Here is a 13,837-nt window from a genome sequence, read left to right as displayed (position 1 = left end):
ACCTGTGCCTCAATTCTATTCTGCAACCTAGACATCCACATTACTCACACTCTCACATAACACATACATATAGGGCCTTGGGGGTGGGCACGTTTTACAGCATCCAGAGGATGGTCGGTGTACTCCAACCCACCTCTGGCGCTGGTGCCCTACCCTCAATTTTAAATGCATTTAGACACTAAGGGTTTTCGGGAGGAGCCGTGCTGCTCTCTGAGAGGAAGCAGGAACCATGCTCTCCTGAGTTTTAAATGCACTTTAGAACAGCACGCAGCAACACTACATATGAGCGGGCGTAGGGAGGTTTGAGGTCTTCACTCACCCCGGTTCTGTTAGCCGTCCGGGCTGGGGGGCTGAGAGGAGGTGCTGGCCGTCAGACTGGGGTCTGGGATGCGGGGCCTCCCTGCTACTGCAGATAAGGAGGTGGTCCGCTTGCCTCCACCCCAGGGAGAGAAGGGTTACATCTCCTGGGTCTAGGTGCGGCTTGCCCCTCTGAGGGCGGGGATACCTGGACCTGGGATATAGAGTATGTTTGGGGAGTGCGACTGTCTGTGCAGTGTCTATTTGTGTCTGTCTACACGTTGGGTGAGTGCCGAGTATTTGGTTGTGCATATGGGGTGGGAATGCACGTCTGTGTCCGCGTGTGCCTGTTCGTCTGTGTCTATATGTCAGGTTGGGTCTTAAGTTAAGTCTGTTAAGCTGGTCACGTTCCCGGTACCGGCGTTTGGCATCTCTCACCGCACGCCGCACGCCGTATGAGGCCGCTTTGTAGGCGCTAATATCGCCAGTGGCGAGTCCCGCGTTGTAGGAGGCGGTCCTGGCGTTTACTGCAGTGCGGATCGATCTGTCCATCCACGGTTTCTGGTTTGGGAATGTGGTGACTCTCGCAGTGGGGATAATCTCCTCCGCTAGCATATTGACGAAGCATACTGCTACTTCCGTAAACTCGTTGATGTCGACTGCGCATGCTCTGAACATGTCCCAGTCGACGTCGTTGAGTGCGTCCTGTAGCGTAGCTTCTGATTGGCAGTCCACCGTTTTCCCTCCCTCGTGGTCACGTCCTCCCTCCGTATGCTTTGTTTATACTGGGGAATGAGGAAGATGGCGTTGTGGTCAGACTTCCCAAAAGCCGGGTGTGAGACAGCTTTGTAGCCCTGCTTGTATGGCGTGTAGCAGTGATCCAAAATTCGATCCCCTCTCGTTGGACACGAGACATGCTGGTAAAAGTTTTGTGCACATGGCTACAATGTTCTACATGTGTTTGTTAAATTTATGGGAAGAATTTAATTGCACAAGTGACAATGAATACCTGCACACATGAAATGAAATTGTTTGCTAGGATTATGTTTTTTCTCATGCCTGACTATTGACAGCAAAATAATTCTATACAGACATCCTGGAACCCATGGATTCAGGACTCTCTGTCTCAGGTGCAGAGAGAGGGGAACCCAGGGACACAAAACCTGGGGCTACTCAACTGACCAGGGGGAGATTTGGAGATGGGGACTGCAGCGGCTCCAGGTTGGAGACCCACAGTATTGTTGTAACCCCTTTGATTGCAAGGACCCTCAGCCTTCAGTGGATGAAGCTGCACATGGTACTTAGCTATACTGACCCTGGGGACAGCGTAAGGGGCAGGGGCAGGCTAGACACTGGCTACCCTGACTCCAGTCCCTTGGGTGCAGGGTTAAATTGGGCACTATCCACCCTCACGCTGTGAACAGGCTCAGAAGAAAGAGGGTTGAACTTTGAATGTCCTTGTTTCCTCATGTAAGTCTAGACCTGACATAGAGTGAGCAGAACTTGCAGTCAGCCTTTTACCGATGGGCCAGAGAGGTTGACCTATGACAATCTGGGAAATGGCAGCACTGAGCCTGGGGAACTGATTGGCAACTGCATCGAGGATAAGAGGCTGGACAGCAAGGTATACTTCTGTGTCCAAGATCTAATAGGGTGGATGAACGCTAAGGTGATGCATGTCTCAGGCATATTATTCTAGCATCCACCACTGAGGCCCACACTTCCTCAAACAGGAAGCAGGTTGCTGTGATGGCAAAGAGATGGACAGGGAGTCACTGGCAAACAGGGCTTGAGTGCAGGGGAACAGAGGCTGAATATTGACTGGAGAGGGGCTTCCGGGTGAACGGCAGGAGACAACAGGCAAAGTGAGATGCAGCGATGCAAAATCCAAGGCAGTATCTGACGGAGGACTGAGGGTGGAAATGACTTTTAGGCAGATTGGAAAAAAGCCTACAAGCCTGGGGTTTTCAAAGACTACCCATCTGATCCTCCATCTGCTGTTCGATGCGCTCCAACTGCTCCTCCAAGAAGTCTGGGAGTCTGTGTGTGGTCGTGTCATTCTGTCATATTTCAGGAAGAGCTAGGACCTCAATGCAGGCTCATAGGCAGACTTCAAACCTAAAACAGCCTTTTATCCAATAATAATCCACGAAAGAAAGCAATAATTCTAGGGAAGACGTGTAACTAAGCAATACTAAACAAGGACCACCAAACAGAAACTATAATAACAGGGACCATAGAAACAGAATGACGTGACAAAGGCTATGGGAGACACAGCAGGTAATTAGGGAGAATAGACACTCCTGGAACACAGCTGTATGAGACCGGGGAGAGTAAAACTAAACACACACGGGGCAAGCATTACCAATAAATCCACTGCTTTATCATTCAGCAACAGTGTGGATTTCACAACTCTTTTGCACCTAGACCTCTCAATCTAAACGTGTCTTAAGTGTATCAATCCACAGCCAAAAGCTGTTTTAAAAATTGAAGCATATTTTATTAACATATGTAAGTAACAAAATTCTCCATATTAGGTCACCATGATCCATCAATCATAGAATTTTATATACTAATGATTCTACCAGCCAAGTGACACAAGTTAAGGTAGGTACTTGTGCTATATGGTTCAAGGCAGGAATGACAGGAAGAACCAAACAAGCTGTGTAATCTTATTTCATACTAGCTGGTTACTCGTTTCACATAGAAAACCTTTAAATCCTTATAACATGTATAAGTGGCGAATCAGGAGAACTCACCAACAGGCAATGGTGTGCTGCCACTGCTGGATAGGTGCTGAATCTGAAGTCTCTGAGTTAATTGTGGTGGCACCTGAGGCAGGGGGCTGATGACTGATGGGATAAGAAAAGAGTAGATCCCAGGTGTGTAGTGCTTCATCTGGGTCAGTGGGGAACTGCTGCGAGCCGGGGCACGGCTGGCCGTCTTCATCACAGTGATGATCAAATGACGTGCTGAGCACTGAATGGTCAGAGGTTTGGAGAAAATGGGAGACCATCGTATGAGCCCCTGGTTGCAGTTAATGTAACTGGAGCAGGTGTGGTACCACCTCTGCACTCCGAAGATGCATGGTGGTGGAGTTTAGTGTCATCCAGGTTGACTCAGAGACTAACCCTGTAACACAGACACATATGAACAAGGTGTGGAGCGGTCCAGTCTGCATTTCTCTGTTAATCATTTCCTGTGTCCTTGCTGAATGTTTCCTATAGGTATAAATGAATCAAGATCTTACTGCTTACATAGTTATCTTGAGGGGTTTTAGTCTTTAATTCTGGTTAGTTTTCTATTCTTTGTTTTTGTTATCTTGAGAATTGCTTTTGGTTTGTGTTTACTTCTCTGTGTTTCAGTTTAGCATAGTGTTTCCCCAGTGTTTCTTGTTAAGTCTTCGTCTCTGTCCCATGTTTGTTACTTCCTGTTTTATTTTGACACTCCTTTCTCACTTGTACTTTGTTTTAAATTATATTGTCTTCTTGTCTTGTTTCCTAGATTCTACTCACCTGAGTCTCATTTACCCCAGCTGTTTACATCCCCTAAGTGCCCTCTTATGTGTATTTAGTGGTGTCTTTCCCTCAGTCCTTGTCACAATGTTTGTTTTCACTTCTTGTGCCTTCCCTGCCTGAATTTCTGCATTTTTATGGGCTATGTTATATGGATTATTAATTTTTCCATCAGTTTAAAAAAAGTGAGTTTTCAGTAGTGAGGGGCAAAGCAAGGTTTTGTGAAACGCTGAAATATTCACCCCATCGGGGTGATTGTGGCTCAAGAGTTGGGAGTTCGCCTTGTAATCAGAAGGTTGCCGGTTCGAGCCCCGGCTTGGACAGTCTCTGTTGTTGTGTCCTTGGGCGAGACACTTCACCCATTGGTGGTGGTCAGAGGGCCCGGTGGTGCCAGTGTCCAGCAGCCTCGCCTCTGTCAGGGCAGCTGTGGCTACAATGTAGCTGCCATCACCAGTGTGTGAATGACTGGATGTGTAAAGCGCTTTGGGGTTAGGGACTAGTAAAAGCGCTATACAGATACAGGCCATTTACCATTTTACCCATCTCCACAAAGACACCAGTTAGCTAATTTGGTTATTCCCTCATTTTGACAATACTAATCTGAAACAAAGTCAGAGACACGACCTGCATAATTCCAAACAGAGGTATACATTTTCTTATAAAGGCATAAAGCTTAAACCGTACACCTTTTTTTGTGGTAATATTACACACATTTGGAAATTCAGGTTGGGGGTTTGACTCCCAACCAGGGCGTATGTATCCAGTAAGGGTCCCTAGGTTTGACTACAAGAACTCAACACATGGATCCTGGAATGCCTTGGAGAACTGTAGAAGATCAACAGGGCCCAAAGAGCCTTCATCAGGAACTCACTGGGGATGTGGTGAACAACACTAGAGGCAAACGTCAAGGCAATAGCACAAGTCACCATCAAGTATATAAGTGGGCAAGAGATGATGATGTTGCATATAGTTAGGGATGGATCAGGTGACCCTGAATCCTTCCTTAGTTATGCAGTGTAGGCTGCTGGCTCTCTTCCACAGCATGTCCTGTCTTCCTTCTCGCACCCCAAACGGTTGCAGCAGATGGCCCCGCCCCTCCCTGGGCCTGGTTATGCCGGAGGTTTCTTCCTGTTAAAAGGGAGTTTAGGGACTTCCGGTAATGGTGTTTACTGAGTAGACGTGTTTTAGGTCTGCTCCGCTACACGGTTCAGGATTTACCTTACCATTGTCGACTACCCAAGATCCAAATAATGTCAAAGTCAAAAGGCAAACAAGACCGAGACCGAGAAACTTTGATACCTACGGCACCTGTAACTGCAGCCGAGATTAGCTTAATGCTCGAGGAGCATAGAGCTGCATTGCTAGTGAACTTTAAGTCATCCTTTGAGGACTTGTCCTCTAAGTTAGACAATGTGCAGTCTGCAGTGCAGGACCACGGTCAACGCATTAACTCTTTCGAGTCAACATCGAATTTGACCAACGTCCGGATCAATTAGAGTCGGAATGCTTTACGCTTCGCAAAAACAACAACTGGCTAAAATCCAAGGTGGCAGACTTGGAAGGTCGCAGGAGAAGGCAGAATATACGACTTGTGGGATTACCTGAGGACATTGAAGGTCCACGCCGCACAGCTTTCTTCTCTTAGCTCCTGTTTTCGGAGCGCAGGTGCTTCCCTCACCGCCCGGGCTGGACAGGGCGCACAGGAGTCCAGTTCCGAAATCGGCGAAACCATGGCCGGTTATTTTGCAATTTCACCGGTACCAAATAAAAGACCTGGTAATCCGTGAAGCTCGTAGCTGAGCTTGCGGCGAGCTCAGCTACAATGGCCATAGGATCCGGCTATATGAAGATTACAGCCCCAAGGTGGTGAAAAACTGAGCTAAGTTTAAAGACGCACTTTGATGTCTGAACTTTATAAGCGGGGATTTAAACCTGCGCTCCTCTTCCCGGCTAAACTGTCCCACTCTCACCTTTACTTTTCACTTTAGTAATGACGCCTCTCTCTGTGACTTTCAGAACTGTCATGGTCCGTGGACTCAGTGATTTTGTGTTTGGTGTATTTATTGTTGTTATTATTATTATCATTATTATTTGTGGACTGTTTTGGGATGGTTTGTGTTTTGGTGTTTTTGGATACTGGGTTTCTGGGTTGGTGCTCCCTCTGTTGGTTCCCCTGTCTCGTCAGGTTAATCAGGTCCAGCTGTGTCTCCCACCTGTGTGTGATTTCCCAGTGTCCCTCAGTGTATTTATAGTGTGTGTCTGCCTGTGTTCCTCGTCGCGTCGTCTGTGTTCATTCACTGTGTTCCTCCGCATCTCTCTGCCCAGCCTTCCTCATCTGCCATCTCTGTACATCTCCCGCTGTCCTTATGTTTCAGGTTTGTTTGTTAGTTTTTCCTAGTTTAGGTTTATGTTCAATTCTGCCCTCACCTTTGTTATTTTCACTGTAAATAAATCTCCACTCGGATCTCCACTGCTGTCTGCGTCTTGGGTCCTCATTCTTTCCACCACACGACTGCTGCCCCAGCCGTGACAAGAACCCCTCCTCTGTTTCAAGGGGTTATTTGTGGTGGAACATAGGGTTACTCTATATGCAGATGACTTATGAAAATACTTCTAAATTTTGGCTCTTTCTCTGGGTACAAGATTAATATACAAAAAAGTGAATGTTTTCCTATAAACCCAGCTGCACAAGAGCTTAGACAAACCGATTTTGATTTCCACTTAGCTTCTTCAGGCTTTAAATATCTAGGAGTGCATATTGCCAGTTCATTTAAAGCTTTGCGAACTGCAAATTTTAACCCTTTACTCACCTATGTAAGGTTGGCTTTTCAAAGGTGGGCAAACCTTCCTGTATCACTTCTTGGCAGGATAAATATTATAAAAATGAATATTCTACCCAAATGTCTCTATCTTTTTCAGTGTGTCCAACTGTTTTTACCTAAATCCTTCTTCAAATCTGTGAATCAAATGATTTCATCATTTATATAGGCAAATAAGACCCCCGGCATTAGTATGACCTCACTACAACAGGGTAAGCTTAGTGTGGGGCTTGTTCTGCCCAAGTTGATGTTTTACTATTGGGCAGCCAACATAAAGTATACCTATTGGTTGAATAATCCTCAGGCTACTTGGTGTGGCCTTGAGGCTCAATCATGTTTCTCTTCCTCACTTTCAGCACTATTATTTTCATGCCTTCCTGTTTCCCTGTTACAATTTACAGACAACCCTGTTGTAATTGCCTCTCTAAAAATATTTTAAAGATAACACTTTTCTCAGCTTTAGTGACCTTTCTTCTTTGTATGATTTGACCTCGTATCATTTGTTCCGCTACTTTCAAGTAAGACACTGTGCATCTTCTATCTTGCCAGAGTTTCCAAGTCAGCCTCTCAAGCCTTGGTGGGAAGACTTATTCCAGTTGAAGCTTCACAGTAAGGCTCTAATATCACAAATATAGGGCTAGCATTAGGAACAGACTGAGACAGCAGGCGCATCGCGCACCACTGCCCAGTATCCTACTGGCCAACGTACAATCCATGGAGAACAAGCTCGATGACCTAAGAGCAAGAGTCACCTTCCAACGTGACATGAGGGACTGCAACATTCTGTGCTTCACGGAGACATAGCTGACCCCCACCGTGCCGGACCAGGCCGTAACTCCGTCGGATTCATTCTTTGTGCTCCGCGCGGACAGAACGGCAGAGTCGAACAAAACCAAAGGTGGGGGAGTGTGTTTCATGATAAACAGAAAGTGGTGTGATGCCAGGAGCATTTCTACTCTCTCCAGCGGCTGCTCGCCACATCTGGAATTCCTGAGCATTAAGTGCCGCCCTTTCTATCTGCCCCGTGAGTTCACCTCGGTCATCGCCACGGCGGTCTACATCCCACCCCAAGCGGACACAGGTATGGCTTCGTCCAAATTACATGATGTGCTGAGTTCGCTTCAAAACAAGGACCCGGGCGCAGCCCTCATTGTAGCAGGAGACTTTAACAAAGCGAACCTCAGACAAGTCATGCCAAACTTTTACCAGCATGTCTCGTGTCCAACGAGAGGGGATCGGATTTTGGATCACTGCTACACGCCATACAAGCAGGGCTACAAAGCTGTCTCACACCCGGCTTTTGGGAAGTCTGACCACAACGCCATCTTCCCCATTCCCCAGTATAAACAAAACATACGGAGGGAGGAGTTAACCATGAGGGAGGTGAAACGGTGGTCTGCCCAATCAGAAGCTACGCTACAGGACGCACTCAACAACGTCGACTGGGACATGTTCAGAGCATGCGCAGGCGACATCAACGAGTTTACGGAAGTAGCAGTATACTTTGTCAATATGGTAGTGGAGGAGATTATCCCCACTGCGAGAGTCACCACATTCCCAAACCAGAAATCGTGGATGGACAGATCGATCCGCACTGCAGTAAACGCCAGGACCGCCTCCTACAACGCGGGTCTCGCCACTGGCGATATGAGCGCCTACAAAGTGGCGGTGAGAGATGCCAAACGCCGGTACCAGGAGTGTATGGAGTCCCGCTTCCACCAGGGCGACACACGGAGTATGTGGCCCGGACTACGCACCATTACGGACTACAAAGCCAGGGACACTGTGCCGATCAACGCTGACTCTGCATTCACCAACGAGCTGAATCAGTTCTATGCCCGTTTCGAGGTTAGCCAGGCGGCTAATGCTATCTACCGCCTGACTACCGAGGACAGTGACGTCATCAGCGAGAGACCGGTGACCAGCATCGCGGAGCATGACGTCCGAGCGGCACTGAGGAGAGTGAACACAAGGAAAGCGGCGGGGCCAGACGGCATCACCGGCCGTCTGCTGCGCTGCTGTGCTGACCAGCTAGCAGGTGTGTTCACTTCCATCTTCAACGAGTCCCTGGCGAAGTCTGTGGTCCCCACATGCTTCAAAAGATCCACCATCATCCCTGTGCCCAAGAACAGCAAACCCTCATCCCTGAACGATTACCGGCCAGTTGCACTGACCTCGGTAGTAATGAAGGTGTTTGAGAGGCTGCTGAAGAACATCATCTCCTCCTCCATCCCAGACACCACAGATCCGCTGCAGTTCGCCTACAGATCCAACAGATCCACAGAGGATGCCATCGCCCACGTCCTACACACCACTCTCAGCCACGTGGCCAAGAAACAGGGTAACTATGTGCGAATGCTGTTTTTTGATTACAGTTCAGCGTTTAACACAATAGTGCCCTGCAGACTGTTCACAAAGCTGAGGGATCTGGGACTTAACAGCCGTCTGTGTGCATGGGTGTTGGACTTCCTCACTGGCAGAACTCAGGTGGTGAGGGTGGGAAGGTGCTTCTCCAACAGCATCACCATCAACACAGGAGCACCTCAGGGATGTGTCCTCTCGCCACTGCTCTACTCCCTCTACACTTCAGACTGTGTGGCCACCCATGGCTCCAACACCATTGTGAAGTTTGCTGACGACACAGTGGTGTTGGGTGCCATCTCCAACAACAATGAGGTGGGCTACATAGACGAAGTGAAGAATCTGGCATCATGGTGCCAGGACAACCACCTCCAGCTGAACGTCGGCAAGACCAAGGAGCTGGTGGTGGACTTCAGAAGGAGTCAGCACAGAGACTACAAGCCCATTATCATCAATGGAGCTCCAGTGGAGAGGGTGCAGTCCTTCAAGTATCTTGGTGTCCACATCTCCTCAGACCTGACATGGTCTGCCCACATTCAGGTCCAGACCAAAAAGGCTAGGCAGCGCCTGTATCACCTACGACAACTGAGGAAGTTCAGGGTCTCTCCAAAGATCCTCAGGATTTTCTATACAGGCGCTGTGGAGAGCATCCTCACACAGAACATGACATCGTGGTTTGGGAACAGCTGTGTGAAGGACCAAAAAGCTCTCCAGAGAGTGATCCGTACAGCAGAACGCTGCTGCAGGATTGCTCTCCCCCCGCTTCAGGACACCTACACCAGGAGATGCCGGACTAGAGCAGCGCAGATACTGAAGGACCCGTCCCATCCTGGCAACAAACTGTTCCAACTTCTGCAATCTGGTAGAAGGTTCCGCATCTTCCGGGCAAGGACAGAGAGACTCAAGAGGAGCTTCTATCCCCAAGCCATCCGTGCCCTAAACACACACACCCGCCCTCTCACATCATCTATAATTGACTGAGTCAGGACTCTTCCAGACACTAAACCAAGGCACAATGTACATTTCAATACCTTTAATTTTAAATATGTTTATATTGTCTATCCTGTAAAATAGTCAGATTGTCTATTCATATTAATGTACAGAATTCACCTGCTTGCTGCTACTACTGCACATTCACCCAATGTATATACTATATATACAGTGTTGGGAAGGTTACTTTTAAAATGTATTCCATTACAGAATACAGAATACATGCCCCAAAATGTATTCTGTAACCTATTCCGTTACGTTACTCAATGACAGTAACGTATTCTGAATACTTTGGATTACTTAATATATTGTGGCGAGTTCAGACAAGGAGGAGACGGAGGTATCGTTTGGTCTTGCTTCCCGTGAGCTAGCCAGGGAGCACAGCCGTTTATTACATTTGCAGAAGAACACACTGCCACTAGCTAACTGCTCAGCGCGGCAACCACAACACACATAGGGCGCCCTCTGACCCCGGAAGGACACACCGTCGCAGCGAGAGGGCGTCACCCGTCACCATGGCAACATACACAAAACATAACTGTACAAGCAGAACCCCGAACAGCCCTGACCCGCTACAATATTATCATGCTTTTTACAACAACGTGAATGTACTATTGCTGTGTGATTTATTACTATTACTGAAGGTCCGCGACTCTGAACTGTAGTAAAGGGACCTCTGACTAATGCTGGGCTCACACTGTGCGATTTTTGGCCCATTTTGAGCCGATTTTTGAGTCGTGCGATCGTTTTGGCGATCGGCCCGATTTTGGCCTTCATCGTGCGTCGTGCATCGTGTAGTATACGTGGGGTAACGAGAAGCGATTGACACCTCACGACCAGCTCCCGATCATCAATCGCTTGGTCGTGAGGGTGTCCCCGCAGTTTGCCACACTGCGCACGCGCAAACACAAATGTCAGCGAAAAAGACGGCGTAGCACGGCAGTGCAGCGTGTGATCTGGACACAAGCGATGGAGGCACAACCTGTAGAACCATCCGAGCCCTTTCGATGTGGCCTCACAAAATTATCACGACCACAACAACCGTGAAAATAGTTGGATCGACACTGCTGCTCAATCACAGCTGCCTGACCAATGTTTTTCATTAGCAATTTAGCAAAGTTGATGGTGGTGGTGTGTCTGTGTGAGTGAAAGACGGAGAGGGAGAGCGAGTGACAGAATTTCTGTTATAACCTTCATTTTTATGGACGCACAGTGTGAGCACTCAGGTCGCATCAGAGCATCGGGCCGTATAGTGTGAGACCTGCATCGTGACCTATGAACTTCTAACCCCTGCGAGTCAATCGTACAGTTTGAGCAGGAGCTGAATCGCGCGACTGAAAAAATCGCACAGTGTAAGCCCAGCATAATACGGTGGGGTCCCTGTTGGCTGGTAGCCGAAAAATAGCTCTACTTTGTTGTGTGGGTCAACTTTTCTTGCGACAGACAGAGAGAGGCGTTGAAAGGCTGCTCCAACGGAGCTTATTGTTTTCGGAGGAAAACACGAACACAGTGTACAGTCGAGTCTTAATAGCTTACTTACAACTGGGCTCGTCAGGCACTCTTCTTGGCTGCAGTGGTTATTATTATATTTACATGCTTCCAGCTCCCGTTTTTGCTCGATGACAACTCGTACCTTTCCACTCCCCTTTTCCTCCCTCCTCGCGCTCACAGACACATAACGTGTATGGCAGTCCATTCTCCCTGCAGCACGGACTACACTGAACATGATGCTACATTCTTTAGAGCTATGCTTGTAGCATTCTGCCTGTTAGCTTAGCACAACAACAACAACGAAAAGGCGCTCTCTCACCCAGGAAACACACAGTCGCAGAGAGAGAGAGCGTCGCCCTGTAACCATGGCAACCGTAACGCTGCCGCCTGGAACAAAAGAACGTAGCTGTCAAACAAACCCAAACAGTCCTGACCCGCGACAATATGAAACGGGAAAGTACCGCAGTGTAATCCATTTATTTCAACAAAGTAACTGTATTCTGAATACCACCTTTTTAAACGGTAATACAGTTACTCATATTTTGTATTTTAAATACGTAACGGCGGTACATGTATTCCGTTACTCCCCAACACTGTATATATATAATGTTCTTCCTCTACCCCCCCCCCCCCCCCCCCATTTTTGTACATGCCGAGGAGCGTGTCAGGTTACATTTCACTGTGTTTTATACTTGTATAACTATGCATGTGACAAATAAAGAACCTTGAACGTTGAACTTTGAATATATACTTTAATTATGGTATCGGGCAATTACTCAAACTTAATAGTCTTAAGTTTGGGGAAGGTTACTGGGACAAAGTAATTGAAAAAATTCATACCTCAGCCTCATGCCTCATGTGTAAGACTCTCCCTTATTCAGTTTAAGACGGTATACGGATTACACTTCTCTTATCTAGACTACCTAAAATATACCCCGGCAATCCTGACCTGTGCAACAGATGCAGTACCTCCCCCTGTGATTTAACTCATATGTTTCTTACGTGCCCGACACTTCAGTTATACTGCACTTTTTATTTTGAAGTGCTCTCTCATGTTTTGAGCGTTACACTCAAACCATGCCCACTAGTTGCCATTTTTGGTGTTTCTGAAGATGCCACCCTAAACCTTAGTCATAAGCAGCTGGATGTTATCGCTTTCACTTCACTGCTGTCACAGTGTAGAATTTTACAGTCTTGGAAAGCTCCTCACCCTCCAGCCCAATCACGTTGAGTGGAAGATGTTATGTTCTTTTTAAAAATTGAGAAAATAACATTCAGACTCAGAGGAAATGTTAATAAGATCTCACAGATGTGGCAGCCTTTTATTATTTACTTCAATTCATTGAAAACACGTACAACTTACAAGTTGTTTTTTGTTTTTGTTTGGGGGGTTTTTTGTTTGGGGGGGGGGGGTTCTGTGTGTGTGTCACGGCTGCCGAGGCGAGCCGTGTGGATTTAGAAGGAGGACCCAAGATGCAGGCAGTGGATGAGATACCGGTGGTTTTATTTACAGAGGTGTAGTGGCAAACAAACAGTGGGGTATAACAAACAACTAAAGACACCTAAACTGGGAGAACTAAAATAACAGAACTGGGAGCATATGACAACGGATGATGAATAGCAGAGAGACGCAGACGAGGAACAGGACACCGTGGAACACAGGGTAACAGACTGACACAGAGGAACACAGACGAACCGGCAACAGGCAGGAGAACACACAGGGCTTAAATACACACACCAGTAATCAGGGGATGAGAGACAGGAGGGCAACACAGCTGGGAGGAATCTGGGCTGACGGGACAGGGGAAACGTAAACTGATCACACTCACATACGACACGGACCTTCACAATAAAACAGGAAACTCAGACACATGGAACCAGACAAGACATTGAACTAAACAGACAGATTCACAAACAGATGGGGAGACACCATAGACAGACAGATACAGACGCAGACTCAGAGGCAGATCGAAAATAACACAGAACTTAAACAATCATCATCTAGAAAATGATAACAAACTAAAAGCGCTGGGTCACCGACCCAGGACCATGACAGTGTGGGGTTTTTTCCTTTTATTTTTATTTTTATTTTATTTTTTATTGGTATCATCCAAATTTTAATGGCCTAATCTGTATTGAGATATGTCTTTGTATCAGTTGGTGCTTTATTGGGCCTGATATGTCAAATTACATGTAAAAACTCTATAAATAAAGGGGGGGAGGGGGTTTCTTTCCCACTGTTGCCAAAGTGTTTGCTCATAGGGGGTCATATGATTGTTGGGTTTTTCTCTGTATGTATTATTGTAAGGTCTCTCTAAAATAAATAAATAAAATTGAATTGAATTGAAGAGATGCTCTGTCTGC

At 47.1% G+C, this 13,837-nt stretch overlaps 1 protein-coding gene across 1 annotated transcript in view; it reads right to left on the bottom strand.

Moving 5' to 3' along the window:
• LOC308384765 (retinoic acid receptor beta-like) overlaps positions 1 to 11,916 on the bottom strand; it is a 180,809-nt gene extending 168,893 nt beyond the window's left edge. Inside the window, exons 1-2 of the mRNA XM_080863355.1 lie at positions 11,523 to 11,916; positions 3,057 to 3,429 (exon numbers count right to left, since the gene is read on the bottom strand). Coding sequence (XP_080719481.1) covers positions 3,057 to 3,246 — 190 coding nt within the window. The 5' untranslated portion in view covers positions 3,247 to 3,429; positions 11,523 to 11,916. The remainder of the gene's footprint in view (positions 1 to 3,056; positions 3,430 to 11,522) is intronic.
• Positions 11,917 to 13,837: the final 1,921 nt, after the last annotated feature.

The sequence above is a fragment of the Rhamphochromis sp. 'chilingali' genome (genome assembly GCF_963969265.1).
Source record: "Rhamphochromis sp. 'chilingali' genome assembly, chromosome: 17".
Classification (NCBI taxonomy): Eukaryota; Metazoa; Chordata; class Actinopteri; order Cichliformes; family Cichlidae; genus Rhamphochromis; species Rhamphochromis sp. 'chilingali'.
This window is presented reverse-complemented; position numbering and strand designations above follow the sequence as displayed.